This window comes from Geotrypetes seraphini, chromosome 7 (genome assembly GCF_902459505.1).
Source record: "Geotrypetes seraphini chromosome 7, aGeoSer1.1, whole genome shotgun sequence".
Lineage (NCBI taxonomy): Eukaryota > Metazoa > Chordata > Amphibia > Gymnophiona > Dermophiidae > Geotrypetes > Geotrypetes seraphini.
Window position 1 is genome coordinate 176,097,210 of NC_047090.1, and position 19,020 is coordinate 176,116,229.

The 19,020-nt window shown below is 45.8% G+C and overlaps 1 protein-coding gene across 5 annotated transcripts in view; it reads left to right on the plus strand.

Moving 5' to 3' along the window:
- CCDC88C (coiled-coil domain containing 88C) overlaps positions 1-19,020 on the plus strand; it is a 338,359-nt gene that overhangs the window by 90,139 nt on the left and 229,200 nt on the right. For all 5 annotated transcript variants that reach the window (XM_033951005.1, XM_033951004.1, XM_033951007.1 and 2 more), the window contains exons 4-5: positions 8,432-8,501; positions 11,657-11,715. In XM_033951005.1, the coding sequence (XP_033806896.1) occupies positions 8,432-8,501; positions 11,657-11,715 (129 nt within the window). The remainder of the gene's footprint in view (positions 1-8,431; positions 8,502-11,656; positions 11,716-19,020) is intronic.

Below are 19,020 nucleotides of genomic sequence, written 5' to 3' on the forward strand. Positions count from 1 at the left end.
CAATATTCCAAAGAATTTTTGGAGGAGCAAGACCTTCCCACCCCACCTAGGGAGGTGCCTCGGCTTCCCTTGAATAGAATCCTCCTGCAGACCTGGCTGAAGAATTTGGCTAACCCTCTTACAGTCACGTCTGTCCCATCCAAGATGGAAGCGAAGTATAGGACGGTGCCCCCTAAGGGGTTTGAGAAGGCGCAACTCTCCCACCAGTCTCTACTGGTGGAGTCTGCCCTTAAGAAAACACAGCCCTCCCGGGTTTCTGCGGCGGTTCCACCCGGCAGGGAGGGGCGGACCCTGGACAAGTTTGGCCGTCGCCTCTATACTAATTCCCTGATGGCCACCAGGGTGCTAAATTATGCCTTCACCTTCTCCTCATATCTGCGTGGCATGGTGAAGGACCTTCCTCAATATCGAGACTCCCTACCGGACTCCCAGAGAGCAGGATTTGATAAGTTTATGTCCAACCTGTCTCAATTGCGGTTGTACCTCTTCCATGCGGTGTACGATGCATTTGAGCTGGTTTCGAGGGTGTCGGCTTTCGCAGTGGCCATGCGCCGCTTGGCCTGGCTTCGCACCCTCGATATGGACCCAAACCTGCAGGAACGTCTTGCAGACTTGCCTTGTGTGGGGTCCGAGTTATTTGACGAGTCCTTGGATGCGGCGACCAAACGGTTGTCGGAACAGGAGCGCTCGTTAGCCTCCCTGGTCCGCCCCAAACCTAGGCCCCCGCCGCAGAAACCCTTCCGTCCTCCGCCGCGCCGATACCCTCAGAAGTCTACCCCGGCTTTTTCTAGGCCGCCGCCGAGACGTCCATCTCAGTGAGGCAGAGGGGGACAATCCCAAGCCCCGGCGCAGGGTCCTTCTAAGCCCGCGCCCTCCTTTTGACGGGTTGAGCGGAAGGGGCGGGTTCCCCTCCGCGATTTCACAGGAACCCCTTCCCATAGGGGGGCGTCTTCGGTCCTTCTATGTGGCCTGGACCGAGATAACATCAGACGCTTGGGTGCTCCGGACCGTCTCCGAGGGCTACTCGCTCAACTTTGTGTCCGCGCCGCCGGATCAACCTCCGGGGGCTACCTCTTCCAACCGAGCACAACTTCCCATCCTTCTGGCCGAAGCCAGGGCGCTGTTGAAGCTTCGGGCGGTGGAACCGGTCCCCAAAAATCAGCTGGGGAAGGGCTTCTACTCCCGCTACTTTTTAGTCCCAAAAAAGACCGGGGACTTACGCCCCATTCTGGATCTCAGGAAGCTCAACAAATTCCTGGTCCGGGAGAAGTTTCGAATGCTGTCCCTCCCGATCTTGTATCCTCTTTTGGAGGAAGGGGACTGGATGTGCTCCCTCGACCTGAAGGAAGCGTACACCCATGTTCCGGTGCACCCCGCCTACCGGAGATTTTTACGGTTCCAGGTGGGAGATCTGCACCTGCAGTACAGGGTCCTGCCCTTCGGCCTGGTCTCGTCCCCTCGAGTCTTCACGAAGTGCATGGTTGTGGTCGCGGCAGCCCTGAGATCTCGTGGGCTGCATGTGTTCCCGTACCTGGACGATTGGCTCATCAAGGCCCCGACCAGGGAGGGGGTTATCTCAGCGACCCGACAGTCTATCGTCTGCCTGCAGAGACTCGGGTTCGAGATAAATTTTCCCAAATCACAATTATCCCCGGCCCAGTCTCTTCAATTTATAGGCGCAGTGCTGGACACTGTGCGCCTACGCTCGTACCTTCCGCCTCTGCGGTTGGAAGCCTTGGTACGGATGGGCCGTCTGATCTCTCAACAATCGGTGGTCTCGGCCCAGCGCATGATGATGCTGCTGGGCCACATGGCATCGACGGTCCACGTCACTCCGTTCGCCAGGCTGCACATGAGGATTGCTCAGTGGACCCTAGCGTCTCAGTGGCGTCAGGATCGCGATCCGGTGTCTCGGCTCATTGCGGTGACTCCTCCTTTGCGAAGATCGCTGCGTTGGTGGACCAACTCTTCCAATCTGTCAGGGGGTTTACTGTTTCTCACCCCTCCCTTTCGCAAGGTTCTGACCACAGACTCCTCCGAGTACGCGTGGGGAGCCCACCTCGACGGTCTTCGAACGCAGGGCCTATGGTCGGCCGAGGACCGTCGCTGTCACATCAACGTGCTGGAACTTCGTGCCATCTTTCTGGCGGTTCGAGCATTCGACCACATACTGCAAGATCGGGTGGTCCTCGTTCGGACGGACAACCAAGTAGCGATGTACTATGTGAACAAACAAGGTGGGACGGGGTCTTGGCCCCTCTGTTCGGAGGCGCTTCGTCTTTGGGAATGGGTGGTCTCCCGGAACATCTTCCTTCGGGCGGTCTACATCCAGGGAGAACAGAACTGTCTGGCGGACAAACTCAGTCGGCTTCTGCAGCCGCACGAGTGGTCCCTAAACGCCGGAGTCCTGCGCGAGGTTTTCGATCGCTGGGGAACGCCGCAGGTGGATCTGTTTGCCTCTCGGGACAACCGCAAACTGCCCCTGTATTGTTCCCGGATGTACTCCCGGGACCGTCTGGAAGCGGATGCTTTCCTTCTCGATTGGGAAGGGAGGTTCCTGTATGCGTTTCCTCCCTTTCCGCTGATCATGAGAACGTTAGTGCGTCTCAAATCGTCCGCGGCCACTATGATTCTCATTGTGCCTCGGTGGCCGCGTCAGCATTGGTTCTCCCTGCTGCTGCAGCTCAGTACCAGGGATCCTCTACTTCTGCCTGTGTTTCCTTCTCTGCTGTCTCAGAGTCAAGGGTCAATGTTACATCCCAATCTTCAGTCATTACACCTGACAGCTTGGTTTCTTGCTCCTTAATTTCGCCTGGTCTGTCTCAATCTGTGAAGGAGGTATTGGAAGCCTCCCGCAAGATTTCTACCAGGCTTTGTTATTCACAGAAATGGACCAGGTTTTCCACTTGGTGTTTTTCTTTTCACCTGGATCCTGTTTCGGTTCCGGTGTCCTCGGTCCTGGAATACTTATGGCTCCTGTCGCACTCTGGTCTGAAAACCACCTCTGTGCGTGTTCATCTTAGTGCCATTTCGGCTTTCCATCATCACCTGGATGGACGTGCTCTTTCGCTCCATCCTTTGGTGACACGTTTCATGAAAGGGCTACTCAGGGTTTGTCCCCCTCTTAAGCCTCCTCCTGTCGTGTGGGATTTGAATGTGGTTTTGGCTCAATTGATGAAACCTCCTTTTGAGCCACTCGACAGGTCTCTGTTGAAATTTCTGACTTGGAAGGTGATTTTTCTGATTGCTCTCACATCCGCTAGACGGATTGGGGAGTTGCAAGCTTTGGTTGCGGACCCTCCCTTTACTGTATTCCATCATGATAAGGTGGTTCTCCGCACACATCCGAAATTTTTGCCTAAGGTGGTGTCTGATTTTCATCTCAATCAGTCCATTGTCCTTCCTGTGTTCTTTCCGAAACCCCACTCCCATCCTGGCGAGACGGCGCTTCACACACTTGACTGTAAGAGGGCGTTAGCTTATTACCTTCAACGCACCAGGTCTCATAGGAAAGTTCCTCAATTGTTTTTGTCCTTTGATCCTAATCGATTAGGGCACCCTGTTTCCAAGCGCACTCTGTCTGACTGGTTGGCTGCTTGTATTTCCTTTTGCTATGCTCAGGCTGGTCTTCCGCCCCCAGGTCGAGTCACGGGGCATAAGGTCAGAGCGATGGCGGCCTCGGTAGCCTTCCTCCGGTCTACACCTGTGGAGGACATATGCAAGGCGGCCACTTGGTCTTCAGTTCATACATTCACTTCCCACTACTGTCTGGACACATTGTCCAGAAGCGATGGCCGGTTTGGCCAGTCGGTATTGCGTAATCTGTTTTCCTAATTTGCCATCCTCCCACCTGCCCTTTTTTGGTTAGCTTGGAGGTCACCCACATGTGAGAATATCATGCCTGCTTGTCCTGGGATAAAGCACAGTTACTTACCGTAACAGGTGTTATCCAGGGACAGCAGGCATATATTCTCACAACCCGCCCGCCTCCCCGGGGATGGCTTCTTTGCTAGTTATGGAACTGAGGACCACGAGGTGAGATGCGCCCTCTAGTGGGCGAGAAGGCATGCACATGCGTGGTGCAGTGTGCAAACTTGAAACTTCAATCAAGTTTGCTTGAAAAGCTGTCCGCGCTGGGGCTCCGTAGATGACGTCACCCACATGTGAGAATATATGCCTGCTGTCCCTGGATAACACCTGTTACGGTAAGTAACTGTGCTTTTTGAGCATGCTACCTATATCTTTGAAGTCCCAGACCTATACTCGAATTGATAAAATACTGACTGACTTTCTATGGAACAACAAACCACCTCGAATCAGTCAGAAAAAACTGAGGAACGATAAAGCAAATGGGGATGTCAATTTCCTGAACTTCAAAAACTATCATACTGCTTTCCTCTTGAGACAAGGCTCCAAGTGGATTGGAAGAAAACAGCTCACTTCAGTGCCTCATTGGCTTAGCCTGGAAAACTTGATCGTGGAGAATTTTCCTCTTGACACCGTCCCATTCTTGGGCGCTCAAGAAAAGCTAAAAACGAATGAAGTCATCATATCTACCAGTCTAGCTGTTCAGGATCTAGATAATTTAATCTCTCCGAGGTGGAATGACACAATTTTCATGCCGATCTGGGGTAATACCAGGTTACGTATTCAAAACAAACCTGTTCTTAGACCATCTTGGAGCACGACTGGTCTTTGGAGAATAAATCAACTATATTCAGAGGCTTCTTGGACACGTTTCCAGCATCTTGTTGCCACCTATAATATACCCACAACTCACTTTTTCAAGTGGGATACAAATCAAAGCGGCCATAGATGCTTATATGAAAAAACACAAGCTCAGTGATGAAACTCCCACCCTGCTTCTGCTATGTAACAAACTGGCTTTACTCAAAACATGAGTCATCTCATTAGTATAAAATACTATGGAAAAACAACACTTTTTCAATGGGAGGTCTTCATTCGGTGTGGGAGCGAGACACTGGCATGCATATTGATAGCCAGATTTGGTCTTGGATTTGGTTGGAATTGTATCGAGCTCTACGGTCATCAGCTATGACATAATCACTTTACTTCCTCCTGCATAAAGCTTTCTGGACTCTGATGAAATTAGCTAAACTATCAAACCAAGCACACAAGGCTGATGATAAATGCTGGTCTTGCCACACCTCAGCAGGAACTTTAGATCACATGTTGTTCTCCTGTCCTACTGTTATCATTTGTGGACACAACTATGGAAAATGATCAGTGACATTTACACATCTCTGAGCCCCTTACTCTAGCCACAGTGATTTATGGTGGCTATGTTTCGGCTCATCTGCTTAAAGCATTGATCTCCATTGCCATCAAATTAATACTGATCCATTAGAAAAACTCATCTGCTCTGTCACACATAGCTTGGTGGAATATGGTCTGTCTAACAGCTAAATACGAACTTTATGCAGCAGATAAGAAAGGTATACTATCAAAAACCCAGTCCATCTGGCAACCCTTAAACTAAACTAAACCTTAAGTTTGTATACCGCGCCATCTCCGCAGGCGCAGAGCTCGGTACGGTTTATAGAGTTAAGAGGAAAGGAACTACAATGAGGGGATATAGGAGAGGGACTAAGGAGATAGAGAGGGACAGGATACTGGAAAACGGGAGGTGATTAGATTTTTGAAAAGAGACAAGTTTTCAAGTGTTTGCGGAAGGATTGGAAGGAGCTTGAATTTCTGAGCGGGGATGAGAGGTTGTTCCAGAGTTCTGTGGTTCTAAAGGGGAGGGATGTTCCGAGTTTTCCTGCGCGGGATATACCTTTTATAGAGGGGAATGATAGTTTTAGTTTTTGGGAGGGTCTGGTGGAGTGTGGGTTTGAGGAATTCCAAAAGAGTGGGATAACGGGAGGAAGGACGCCATGTAGGATCTTGAAGGCTAAGCAGGCACATTTATAGAGGACTCTGGAGTATACTTAACTGATTTCTGTGTTGATCTATAATTTCATGATGCATACTATCTGTCAGATGGACAGTTAACATATTTTAATCTCTTAATTTACTCTGAAGTGTTCATATGATCTTGAACTTTCCACATCCTGCTAGAAATCAGAAAGCTTTACAGGATTTTATCTATATAATCTAATCTTGGGTTTTCGAGTTGCACTATGCATAAAAAGGTTCACGGCGACTTACATTTTAATAGTTGAAGGAAGCTACTTGGACCTTTTTTTTTTCCAAAGAATTCTGCTTTGTTTTTTGCCATGTTAATAACTGAACCAGTTGCTCCTTGAAGTGGGTATGAGCATAAAATCAATTCACATATAGAAGGGCAAACTCCATAGCTATGTTAATAGAATCATTGTTAAAGATGAGGATGTTGCCATTTAGTATAAGTTTCAAGTTTATGAAGAAGTTTCTCTCCCCTATCAAGCTAGGGTGTCTAGGCGGCTTACAATCTAAACAGAACATAGCATAGAGTAGAAAGTATGAAAGGGAGAAGATGAGACAAAAGACAGGGCTAGAGAATGACACGGGATAACGTTTATCCTCGTCCTAACCCTAACGTTTATCCTCGTCCCCTTCTGTGCAAGCCTCGAACATTTACGATTTTATATTTAAATCAAGTATAAAAAGGGATAATACTCTGTACAGCTGTTTGTAAATCATAAATGGAGCCTTCCATTTTAATCTAGTTTTAGTAAAACCTTCCCAAAGATTTGGTTGCCTCTGTTTATACATCAACTGGGAAGATCATTGGATTGTCTTTCTGATGCGAGTGTAAGAGAGAACCGACACTGTGTAGTGGATGAACAGGAAAATAAATGTCAAATTAAATGTTGAAAATGCTCCTTGATGCTGGCAACAATGAATGAGTCTGTTGCAGTAACAGTAAGATGCTTGAGTAACTGGGCATGTGATAGGACACTTCAGATGTTTAGAGTCTGATCAGCAGACAACACTCTTGTTGCTATATCAAAGGCAGACGAGATGTAATTTAACAGTACTCCATTTAAATCCAAAGCAGCATCTGTCATTTTTTTAAATCACTGTGTTCGGTTGCTAGTTGTCTAAAATGTGTTATGTTAGTACCAATATGTAAAGACTTTTTATAGATGCTGTTCTATCTACAGTAGCTGGAACAGCCTGTTTAAGGCTATTGTCAAGCTTTTAGTGAATGACACAGAGATAGTTTGTCCACACCCTGTGGGCTCTTTCCCATGTCATTCTCTAGGTAGAACTACAATTCTGAAAGAAAAGCGGGGAAGGATAACACATAAGGATAGCAGTATATCCCACTCGATAAAAAGTGTATGCATCTGTAAAGAGGTAGGTTTTCAAATTTGATTTGAACCTTGACAACGATGATTGGATTCTTAGATGGAGAAGCAGTTTATTGCAGAGCTCTAGTCTCTAGTCTGAGAAAATAGAGGAATGGATATTGTCATATATAGTTTCACAAAATGAAGAGATGACTAGCAGGTTATGCTAAGATCTTCAATACTAGGAGCAAAATCATAAATGTAATACGATGAGATAGAGTTAGCCAGTGGGGACAGAAATTGTGGGGAGGGGACTGGGACAAATTTGTCCCTATGTCATTCTCTAGACCTGTAATTATGAGTAGATGTTTTTTGAAGAATGTAGGAAGATTTTAATTTATATTCCACATATCTAAACTCATCTAAGCAGATCTCATTATATACATATTTGTAACACGTAATTCTCATTAATTCAGTACTTAAAAAATAAACATCAAATATAGCCATAATTAACTATCCCCCTTTACTAACGCGTAGCGTGGATTTTAGCTCCGGCAGCAGCGGTAACTGCTCCGACACTCATATAATTCCTAAGTGTTAGTAAAGGAGGGGGGTATATGTCATATTTTCAAAAGTCTATAAGTTTAAGGAAGTTTGAATTGGTATTTGTTGCAGTGAGAATAGGATTCTGTAGAAGTAATTTTGCTAAAGTCAACTTTCTTGTGCTGCCTCTTCAATTACTTTGAATGCAGTGCTGAAATGCTACACTATAGATACATACATCCTTCAAAGGAGCAAATAACATTAAAGAAAAAAGGCACCCAATCCATAATTGACTGTATGTGTCCTCCTGCTGGGTTGAACAGAAGTGGCAATGTTCAAAATTTCCTCACTTGGCCTTGGAGGTTATCTGCCAGGATTGGAGCATCCAGATCAGACATAAAATTGTTGTGAAAAAGAGCACATACTTCAAACAACAAAATTAACTTTTTGAAGTGTATACTGTGCTCTACATACTTGAACACTTGCAAGAGAACATGTAATCTTGATCTATTTTGGTCAGATTAAGTGAAACAGCAGTTTAAACATTTAGCCTACAAAGCCATTGGTGTCTGTCTTCATCATGCTTATTTAGAATTTAAAATTTTTGATTATATTTCTAAATCTTGCAAATTTTTTTTTTTTTTTTGTAGGAGGTACTACAGCAATTGATTATAATGAATTTACCAAATGTATTATTAATAGGAAAAGATCCTCTATCTGGTAAGTGTGTTAATTTGTATTTTAATTGCAAATTAATGGCAGGCTTTTTAACATTCTCTATCACATATATAATCATCCAAAACTATCCTCAACACTGCATCAATTTGAAAATGGAGAAAAGACCTCAGTGTCATAGAAGGGTATTCAGAAAACTTAAACACCCCTACAGACAACCAGTTGAAACAGGAAGACACATCCTCAGTCAGAAAAACTCCGTCAGTGCTCAGTGTCTTGCTGAATGAGGTTCATGGCCTTACAGAAGCCAAGCCTACATCAGGCTGCTGCCTTCTGTCACCGTACTATTCATACTGTAACAGGCTGTGTGGCATACCTCCAGTTAATGTGCAGGCTGTCAACTGGGCTTCACAAAACAAGGGGCTAGATGCACTAAACATGGTTGCTGTTGGCTGATTATGGAACAGCGATCGATGTTCCAACAAGTTTCCATTCAAATGATTTGCACAGAGGCTCATCGTAATCCCGTCCCACCAATTGTTCTGAGAGCGAATTCCACTCATGAGCAGAACCAGTTTAGGGAAGCCCAAACAGCTGAGCAGAATGGGAAGACCCAAAGCAGTCTCCTGCCACTTAGCTGTTGGAGCTTTTTTCTTTTTTTTTAATGGCACAGATGTGCGTGTGTACCGTATTTTCACGCATATAACGCGCGCGTTATACGTGTTTTACAAACCATGCATAACCTTGCGCGGTATACGCGTGAGCGCGTTATATAAATTTTTTTTACATAGTTCCCCCCCCCCGACGTCTGATTCACCCCCCCTCTGCAGGACCGCTCGCACCCTCACTCCGAAGGACCGCTCGCACGCACTCGCACAGCACCCCCACCCTGAAGGACCGCTCGCACCCCCACAGCCTCCCGACCCCCCCCCAATCATGTAGAAGCTCCTACCGGTGTCCTGCTGCTTCCTCTTGGCGGTCCCGGCTCTTCTGTGAGCCCTGCGCCTGCTGCTTCCTCTTCCGGCGGTTCGCCCTTTCTCTAACGTTAAGCCCTCTTGCCCCACCGACTCCCCGACACGATCGGGGCAAGAGGGAGCTCAAGCTCTCTTGCCCCAGCCAACCGCGGCACCCCCGACACGATCGGGGCAAGAGGGAGCTCAAGCCCTCTTGCCCCAGCCAACGGCGGCACCCCCGACACGATCGGGGCAAGAGGGAGCTCAAGCCCTCTTGCCCCAGCCAACCGCGGCACCCCCGACACGATCGGGGCAAGAGGGAGCTCAAGCCCTCTTGCCCCCCCCCGACACAATCGGGGCAAAAGGGAGCCCAAGCCCTCTTGCCCCAGCCAACGGCGGCACCCCCGACACGATCGGGGCAAGAGGGAGCTCAAGCCCTCTTGCCCCCCCGACATGATCGGGGCAAAAGGGAACCCAAGCCCTCTTGCCCCGCCGACTCCCCAACTCCCCGACAATATCGGGCCAGGAGGGAGCCCAAACCCTCCTGGCCACGGCTACCCCCTAACCCACCCCGCACTACATTACGGGCAGGAGGGATCCCAGGCCCTCCTGCCCTCGACGCAAACCCCCCTCCCCCCAACGACCGCCCCCCCAAGAACCTCCGACCGCCCCCCCAGCCGACCCGCGACCCCCCTGGCCGACCCCCACGACACCCCATCCCCCCTTCCCCGTACCTTTGTGTAGTTGGCCGGACAGACGGGAGCCAAACCCGCCTGTCCAGCAGGCAGCCAACGACGGAATGAGGCCGGATTGGCCCATCCGTCCCAAAGCTCCGCCTACTGGTGGGGCCTAAGGCGCCTGGGCCAATCAGAATAGGCCCGGGAGCCTTAGGTCCCTCCTGGGGGCGGGGCCTTGGGCACATGGTCGGGGGGAGGGGGGTTTGCGTCGAGGGCAGGAGGGCCTGAGATCCCTCCTGCCGTAATGTAGTGCGGGGTGGGGGTAGGGGGTCGCCGTGGCCAGGAGGGTTTGGGCTCCCTCCTGGCCCGATATTGTCAGGGAGTTGGGGAGTTGGCGGGGCAAGAGGGCTTGGGCTCCCTTTTGCCCCGATCGTGTCGGGGTGGGCAAGAGGGCTTGAGCTCCCTCTTGCCCTGATCGTGTCGGGGGTGCCGCGGTTGGCTGGGGCAAGAGGGCTTGAGCTCCCTCTTGCCCCGATCGTGTCGGGAGTGCCACGGTTGGCTGGGGCAAGAGGGCTTGAGCTCCCTCTTGCCCCGATCGTGTCGGGGAGTCGGCGGGGCAAGAGGAATTGACGTTAGAGAAAGGGCGAACCGCTGGAAGAGGAAGCAGCGCAGGCGCAGGGCTCACGGAAGGGCCGGGACCGCCAAGAGAAAGCAGCAGGACACCGGTAGGAGCTTCTACATGATGGGGGGGGGGGTCGGGAGGCTGTGGGGGTGCGAGCGGTCCTTCAGGGTGGGGGTGCGGGTGGGAGTGCGTGCGAGCGGTCCTTCGGGGTGGAGACCGTGCGAGTGGTCCTGCGGGGGGGGGGGGGTGAATCGGACGTGGGGGGGGGGCATCAGGCTTTCAGGGTGGGGACAGGACTTCAAGGGGGAGAGGAGAGTCGGGGTGGCCAGAGGAGAGTCAGGGCGGGCGAAAGGAGAGTCAGGCGGCGAAGGGAGAGTCGGGCAGCATGCGCGGTATACGAGTGTGCGCGGTATATAAAAATTTCTGTACATAAATTTGTGTTTTCTGCGCGCTATACCCGTGTGCGCGTTTTACACGGGTGCGCGTTATCTACGTGAAAATACGGTAGATAAATTATTGAACACCCCTTGTATCTTTATTGAATTAATGATGCTGGAGCTCTCAGGGGTTGGAAAGGGTGGGGGAAAGTGAGTTGTTAGTTTCAATTGTAATTTGTCACATTACTTAAAGCTGCCATAAAGAACTAACGTGGATAGCTTTACGTTGTCACTTGTATTGCAGGTGCTCTTGTCAAAGTATGTATTTTGTCATGGTGTATAATACTGGAAAATCAATAAATATTAAAACAAAAACCCCATCTCAGTCCACAACTGTTAACAAAATAAGCTACAGATCTAAACCAAAAAGCAATTACAAGGGAGTAAAATAATGAGAAATTCTCATCTCAAAGTCAAACCAAAAATTTTTTCAAAACTGATTGCTATAATTGGTGCTCTGGTAACCGTAGTTCATTGAAGCTCACTGCATTATGCTTATTTTTACATTTAGGTAAAAGTATAGATGAATTGAAGAAAGTTTTGCTATTGATGTTGGGCTGTGCTGTGCAGGTAAGTTTGCCATATAGGGTGACCATAAGATGTAGCAAGTTATGTTTTGTACAAATAAGATACCAAAGCTGGCTTGATGGCTCAGTGCTGCCATGCAAAGAATGATTTCAATTCCCGAATCAGATCTTCTATGTTTGTGGCTGCAAAAGAAGTAACCTCTGAGAGGAAGGAAGCAGGACTTGGAAAGAACATTGGGGGGGGGGGGGGATCCCTACATAGCTGCAAAGAACTCATGGGAAAGATCAAATATAATTTTGTGTGTGTACATTTAGCATTTAGGCCCCTTTTTTATCAAGCTGTATAAGGGGATCTCCACAGTAGAAATATAGAAACATGATGGCAGATAAAAGGCCAAATGGCTCATCCAGTCTGCCCATCTGCAGTAACCATTATTTCTTTCTCTCTCTCAGAGATCCCACACCTATCCCAGGCCCTTTTGAAATCAGACAGTCTGTCTCCACCACCTCTTCCGGGAGACTGTTCCACGCATCTACCACCCTTAGATTACTCCGGAGTCTATCACCTCTTAACTTCATTCTATGTCCTCTCATTGCAGAGTTTCCTTTCAAATGAAAGACTTGAGGCTCATGCACATTTACTTTATGTAGATATTTAAACGTCTCTATCATATCTCCCCTCTCCTAACTTTCCTCCAAAGTATACAGATCGAGATCTTTTTCTGTCCCCATACACCTTATGATGAAGATGAAGACCACATACCATTTTAGTAGCTTTCCTCTGGACCTTTTTATATCTTTTTGAAGGTGTCGCCTCCAGAATTGTACACAGTATTCTAAACAAGGTCTCACCAAAGTAGAGATCAAGTATAATTTGTTGTGTGTACATTTAGCATTTAGGCCCCTTTTTCTCAAGCTGTGTAAGGGTTTGTTTGTTTTTTTAAAATCACAGACTGCTGTGGTAAAAATTCTGATGCTCATAGAATTCCTATGAGCATTGGAGCTTTTACCCAGCGGTCTGTGATTTAAAAAAAACAAAAACAAAACCTTATGCAGCATGATAAAAGTGGGGTTACTTTTTTTTTTTTTTTAAATCTTTATTCATTTTATTTCTTTCAACAAGTGTACAATATTATTACAAATGATTCTGCCATGTCTACAAATTTTCATTATTTTTATTCAGTTTTAGAGAGGCAGTGATGTAAAAATGCACTCAGACATTTACAAAAGAAAAAATGAATTTTTTTTCTTGTCATTTCATGCTAAAAATGACAAAGGAAATCTTTGACAGTTGATATACCACTGATCAGCTCCAATGTCATAAGAACATAACAGCCATATTGGTTCAGACAAATGGTCCATCAAGCCCAGTATCCTGTTTCCAACCATGGTCAATCCAGGTCACAAATACCTGGTAGAATCCCAAACAGTAGCAACATTCCATACGAAATCCCAAAGAATAGCAAGATTCCATGCTGTCAATTTCAGGGCAAGCAGTGACTTTCCCCATGTCTGTCTCAATAGGACTATGGACTTTTCCTATAGGAATTTGTCCCAATTTTTTTTAAACCCAGCTACACTAATTGCTATTACTATATCCTCTGGCAATGAGATCCAGAGCTTAACTAGTTGATTTTATGTTATGTATGTTTTATATGAAACCGTCTAGATATTGACAGTATATAAATTTTAAAATTAAATAAATATTTGTTTTAAAGGTGTTTCCATGTAACTTCATTGAGTGTCCCCTAGTGTAATTTTTGACAGAGTAAAATCAATTCATTTTTACCCATTTTACACCACTCAGGGTTTTGTAGACCTTCATCGTATCTCCCTATTTTTTCTCCTTGATTGACTCTGCAAAGCAATCATAGTGTTGGCGTAACTTTCCCCGGTTGTGATTGTCTTATGTGGCATGAACTCCAGAAACAAAAGTCTATCATCCCAGAAGACAATTGCCATGACTTTGCTGCAGATTTTTTTTGTCTTGAAAACTTTTTTTGGGGTGGAGGATGACTTGGGCTTCCACTGCATTGACTCTATGTTGGACTTAAGATCTCTGTGATAGACCCACATCTCATCTCTAGTCAGCAAACAATGAAAAAAATTAACTTGGTCTTCACAGAGCACTCCCAAGTTATCCCGACAGCACTGGAGCCTTGTGGTCGCCTGACATGGCATCAGCCTTCTTGGAACCCATCTTGCACTAACCTTGGACATGCCCAACTTTTCCTGAATTATTTTCCAAGCTATACCTGCTTTATAATAAAACCAAAAAAGTTGACCCAATAACTCTACAGTAGAGAATAAAATCAAAAACAAAAGGCTCTGTGGAGGGTTGATGTTCCCGAAATGAACTTTATTGTTGAACTTGATAATCCACACAAAAACCAAATATAAACATAAATGACCCAATCCACTGAAAAGCATTGGACCCAACACGGTCTGTGTTTCGACAAGGATGTCTTCTTCAGAGGTCCTTATGGTCCAAGAGAAAAAAAACTCATAGATCATCTAACAATCCATGTGCTACTTGAACTCTGCGTGAACAAGTGGCTCATAAAAATGCCACTTGTTCATGCGGAGTTCAAGCAGCACACGGATTGTTAGATAACAGGAAGTTGATGTCGTGAACAACAGAATTGACTGCATTAGGTTGTTTGTCACCACTGCTGTTGGTCTACAAGAGTGGCTGGGGAGCAGAATATGTGAGCGTAGACATGGGAGGAGAGAGAGAAAAGAGGGGGAGTCGCTGGTTGAAAGGGTAAGGAGAGCTGGGGTAAGGGAAAGTGGTGGAAAGTTGTAGGTAGATACAGTAAAAGAAGAAACTGGTTATAAAAATGAATTAAATCTAGATAGAAAAGCTGTAAACCAAACTGAAGAAAGCTGAGAGGAAAAGGAGAGAGCCAAATGACAAGAGTGAGGAGAAGATGAAGGAATGATGAAACCAGAGCTTGGCTCAGCAACAGTTAGAAAAACCAAATGACAAAGGCAGAAAAATTAACTTTATGATTTTCAAATTACAAATCAAGTATCCACTTATACAGAAAAAAAAAAGATAAGCCAATAAGGACATGTCTGGATCCAAGATGGCTGCAGACCCTGCTGGCTGAGTAACACGCCACAGGGTCTTAACCGCCAATAACTTTTGCGCTGCTGCCCTGGACTATTGCTTCCTCTCCAATGCCGAAGCGAAGAGGTCATAGTGCCACTGGAGCCTTGCGGCAGTCTGGAGCAGCGGTGTTCGGCAACATCGAGGAGCTCCTGTGGCGTATGTAGGAGAAGTGAGACGGAAGCGATCTCCTTGGGCTTGTAGACAGTGCTGAGCCCCGACGCCAGAGCACCTCCCCCTCCCCCTCAGATTAACAGCTCCCCACGAGAGGAGGTGCTTCCGGAGAGTGGGAGGCATTCTCCCTCGGAGGCCACGGAGAGGGGAGCATGGAGACAAACTCCCTATGTTTGCAGGAGAGTTTGGTGGAGTCTGAGAGTCCAACAGCTGTTGGGGTAAACCGAACCCTGGGAAGTGCTGTTCAAAAGAGGATGCCAACTGGTGAGATTTCTTATCCTACAAGTGTTTCCTATGTGATTGAAAAACCCAGAGAGGTAACTTTTAGATTCCCTTTGGGATTTTGTGGCAGACTTGGCAAAGTCAATTAAACCCAAGATGAAACAGTTGGAGGATAGATTTAAAGCCCAAGAAACTTTTATTGAAAATATGAAAGCTGAAATAGATGATACAAAAAAATTCTTTAGTGAATATCCATCAAGCACTGAAAGTATCTAAACAGATTAGAGAAACACTAATTAAGGATAACACCAACTTGAGAAGAAAGCTGCAATCCCTAGAAAATGTATCTTGGAATAATAATCTCAGATTAATTAATTTTCCAAGGGTTGCAACAATAACTTCAAGGGATATAATGATAATGAAACGTTACATGATTGAAATTTTGGAAATCCCTGATGTTGCCACCACTTACTCAGGTTTATTATTTATCCATTAAAAGAGATGAACAATTACAATCACAAGAAGTAGATCAGCAACCACTTGATGTTTCAGCAATGTTGGAACTTTCCGATATAGAATTAGCTAAACCGGTGATGCTTCTTATTACAGTAGCCTTAGCACCAGATAAAAACTGGTTGCTTAAGGCGTTTCTTGAAAAACAGACAAAAAAATTTTTGGGACTTAAGATATTGATTTTTCCAGATCTGGCACAGGACACGCAAAAAAGGAGACGTGAATTTCTTCTTTTAAAACCAGAAGTTACAGCTCTTGGGGCGACCTTTTTTCTCCAACATCCTTGTAAATGTGTGATACAATATCATATGAAAAATTATGTTTTTTTTGATCCAAGCCAGCTGACAATTTTCCTACTTGATATTTGAGATGTTAAATTGAATACTTTTTATTGGCTTATCTTTATTTTTTCTGTTAATTTTATTTTCTGTTTGTGATTAAAATACTTATCAGTTTTTGGGAATGTTCATTTCAAAATCTCTGCTGACTGAGACTCCAGGGTACTCGGTTGAAATGTATTCAGTATGGGATTACATGAAGTTGAAATAGTGATCAAAACGTTTTATTTTTGGTTAAGTCAATTAAAAAGAAAAGCCTTGGAGCAGGATCCAGCAGCCATCCCTCCCTTTGTATTCCAGGCTCAGATCCCATACCCATACCCACTCCTCCCCCCTCCCCCCCATGAGAGATACAAGAGGGATAGGCAGCTTCTACAGCACAAGGTTGAGAAAGTGAGGGGGGGCATGCTGGAGGAATGAGGGCGGTCAGCTGCAGAGTACAGTGAGAACAAGCAGTCAGGAAATATTCTGGATTCCTTGCTTTTACAATGGGAAAGCTGTCAAATTATTTTTCCTGTGCTGGACTGCCTCCTTCCTTCCCCTTCAGGTGCACCCAGATTCTCACTCAATGCTGCTGCTATTTTTTGTGTTCTAAGGGAATTATGCAATTTTCCATGATTCAGTGCATCATTGTAATTTATGCACAAAATTCTATGAGTGTAGGATTGCATAATTCCCCGGAGTAGACCTGAAGAAGGAGAGGTCCTAAGCCCCAGTTTTCATTCCTGGAAGGATTATGAGAAAACAGTCTCATGTCCCACTCTTCCATGTGTCTCTAAAATAACACTCTTTGCCTTTTTCTATTATTTATTTTTATTATTTATATACCACTTATAGCCTAAGTGGTTTACATTCAGTTACTCAAGCATTTTTCCCTATCTGTCTTGGTGGGCTTGCATTCTATCTAGTACACCTGGGGCAAGGGGGGATTAAGTGACTTGCTCAGGGTCACAAAGAGTAGAGAATGACATGGGGATAAATTTTTCCCTGTCCCCGCTGGAACTCATTTTCCTGTCCCGTCCCTGTGAGTTCTTTTCCTGTCCCTGCCCCATTCCTGCAAGCTCTGTCCTCATCTGTGCAAATCTCAAACACTTTAAAATCATAAGTGTTCGAGGCTTGTGCGGTTAAGGCAGAGCCTACAGGAATGGGACAGGGAAATTGAGTTCCTGCGGGGACACTCTAACAAGGAGCAGCATGGAATTTGAATCCACAACCGTAGGGTGCTGAGGCTGTAGCTCTAACCACTGTGCCACACACTTACAATCAGTTGATCACTTTTATCTTTGTGTAAAGCCCTAAAGAACCAGCTTAGCAAAATAACTGACATGATATTAACTGAATAGTTATATCCTAAAGCAAAACAAATGCATTGAGGAAACACGACCACATTATAGAGGCTTACATCAACTCACACTGGCTTCCAATCCAGGAAAGAATACTATTTAAATTCTACTGTATACTTTTTAAAACTATAAATGGATCATGTTGCCCTTTCCTATGATACTATTTTATTTGGCACATCTATGAGATTTAAGAGTCCAATTTCAGCAAATAATAATAAACTTTTACTAATACTGACGGGAGTTGCCATTCAACATATTACTGGAAATTGGAAGGATTATACTAAGCTTAATTATACCTTTTGGTGGAATTCAGTCTGTCGTATTTATAAAATAGAGAGAGTGCTTGCTATACAGCAAGGAAATTATCATAATTTTAAAAAGATTTGGGGGCCATTGATTACATATTCTAATGATCAGACACCTTAACTACCCCTTTTTTTATTATATAAGATTATAAGTAGGGTGGGATTGGGATAAATGATATTTGTTTTAACTGGTTTATTACTAATGGGTGGGGAGGGATTCTTTTATGTTTTGATGATTATAAGTAAGATTGTCAAGTGATTTGTAAAATTTATTTTTGATTGAATATTATACACTTGTTGTAAGATATGAAAATGAATGAAGGCTAAATTCCTCATGGAGGAGTCTCTAGCAAAGAACATCCAGAAGGGAGATAAATCCTTCTTCAGGTATATCAGTGATAGAAGAAAAAACTCAGGCGGGATTGTACGTCTTAGGAAACCAGACGGAGACTATGTGGAAAAGGATTCGGAAAAAGCCCAGCTATTAAATGAATACTTCTGCTCAGTCTTCACCCGAGAAGCGCCAGGGCTCGACCCTCAGCTACAGACAAGGGTTGGCTCAGTTGACCCGTTTAGTAACTTTGAGTTTACGCCCAGCAGTGTCTACGGTGAGCTGTCAAAGCTCAAGGTTAACAAAGCAATGGGGCCGGACAACCTGCACCCCAGGGTGCTTAGGGAGCTGAGTGATGTCTTGGCGGAGCCACTGTCCGCGCTCTTCAACCTCTCCCTTAGTACAGGCAGCGTCCCGTTGGACTGGAGGACGGCTAACGTCATTCCACTCCACAAGAAAGGCTCAAAGATGGAGACAGCAAACTACAGACCAGTGAGTCTAACATCGATAGTGAGCAAACTAATGGAAACTCTAATCAAACACCAATTAGATAAGATCCTGGATGAGGAGAATCTACGGGATCCCCGACAACATGGATTTACTAAGGGGAGATCCTGCCAATCCAACCTGATCAGCTTCTTTGACTGGGTAACGGGGAAGCTGGATATTGGGGAGTCCCTGGACATCGTGTACCTGGACTTTAGCAAAGCATTCGATAGCGTACCACACCGCAGGTTACTGAGCAAGATGAGTTCTATAGGATTAGGTAACACATTGACGAAATGGGTTGGGAGCTGGCTTGGAGGTAGGCTCCAAAGGGTGGTGGTGAACGGCACCCCCTCCGAAATGACGGAGGTGATTAGTGGAGTACCACAGGGCTCAGTCTTGGGCCCAATCCTATTCAACATCTTTATAAGAGACTTGGCAGAAGGGCTTCGAGGTAAAATAACATTATTCGCCGATGACGCCAAACTGAGTAACGTAGTGGGCAAATGCACAACAGACGAAGA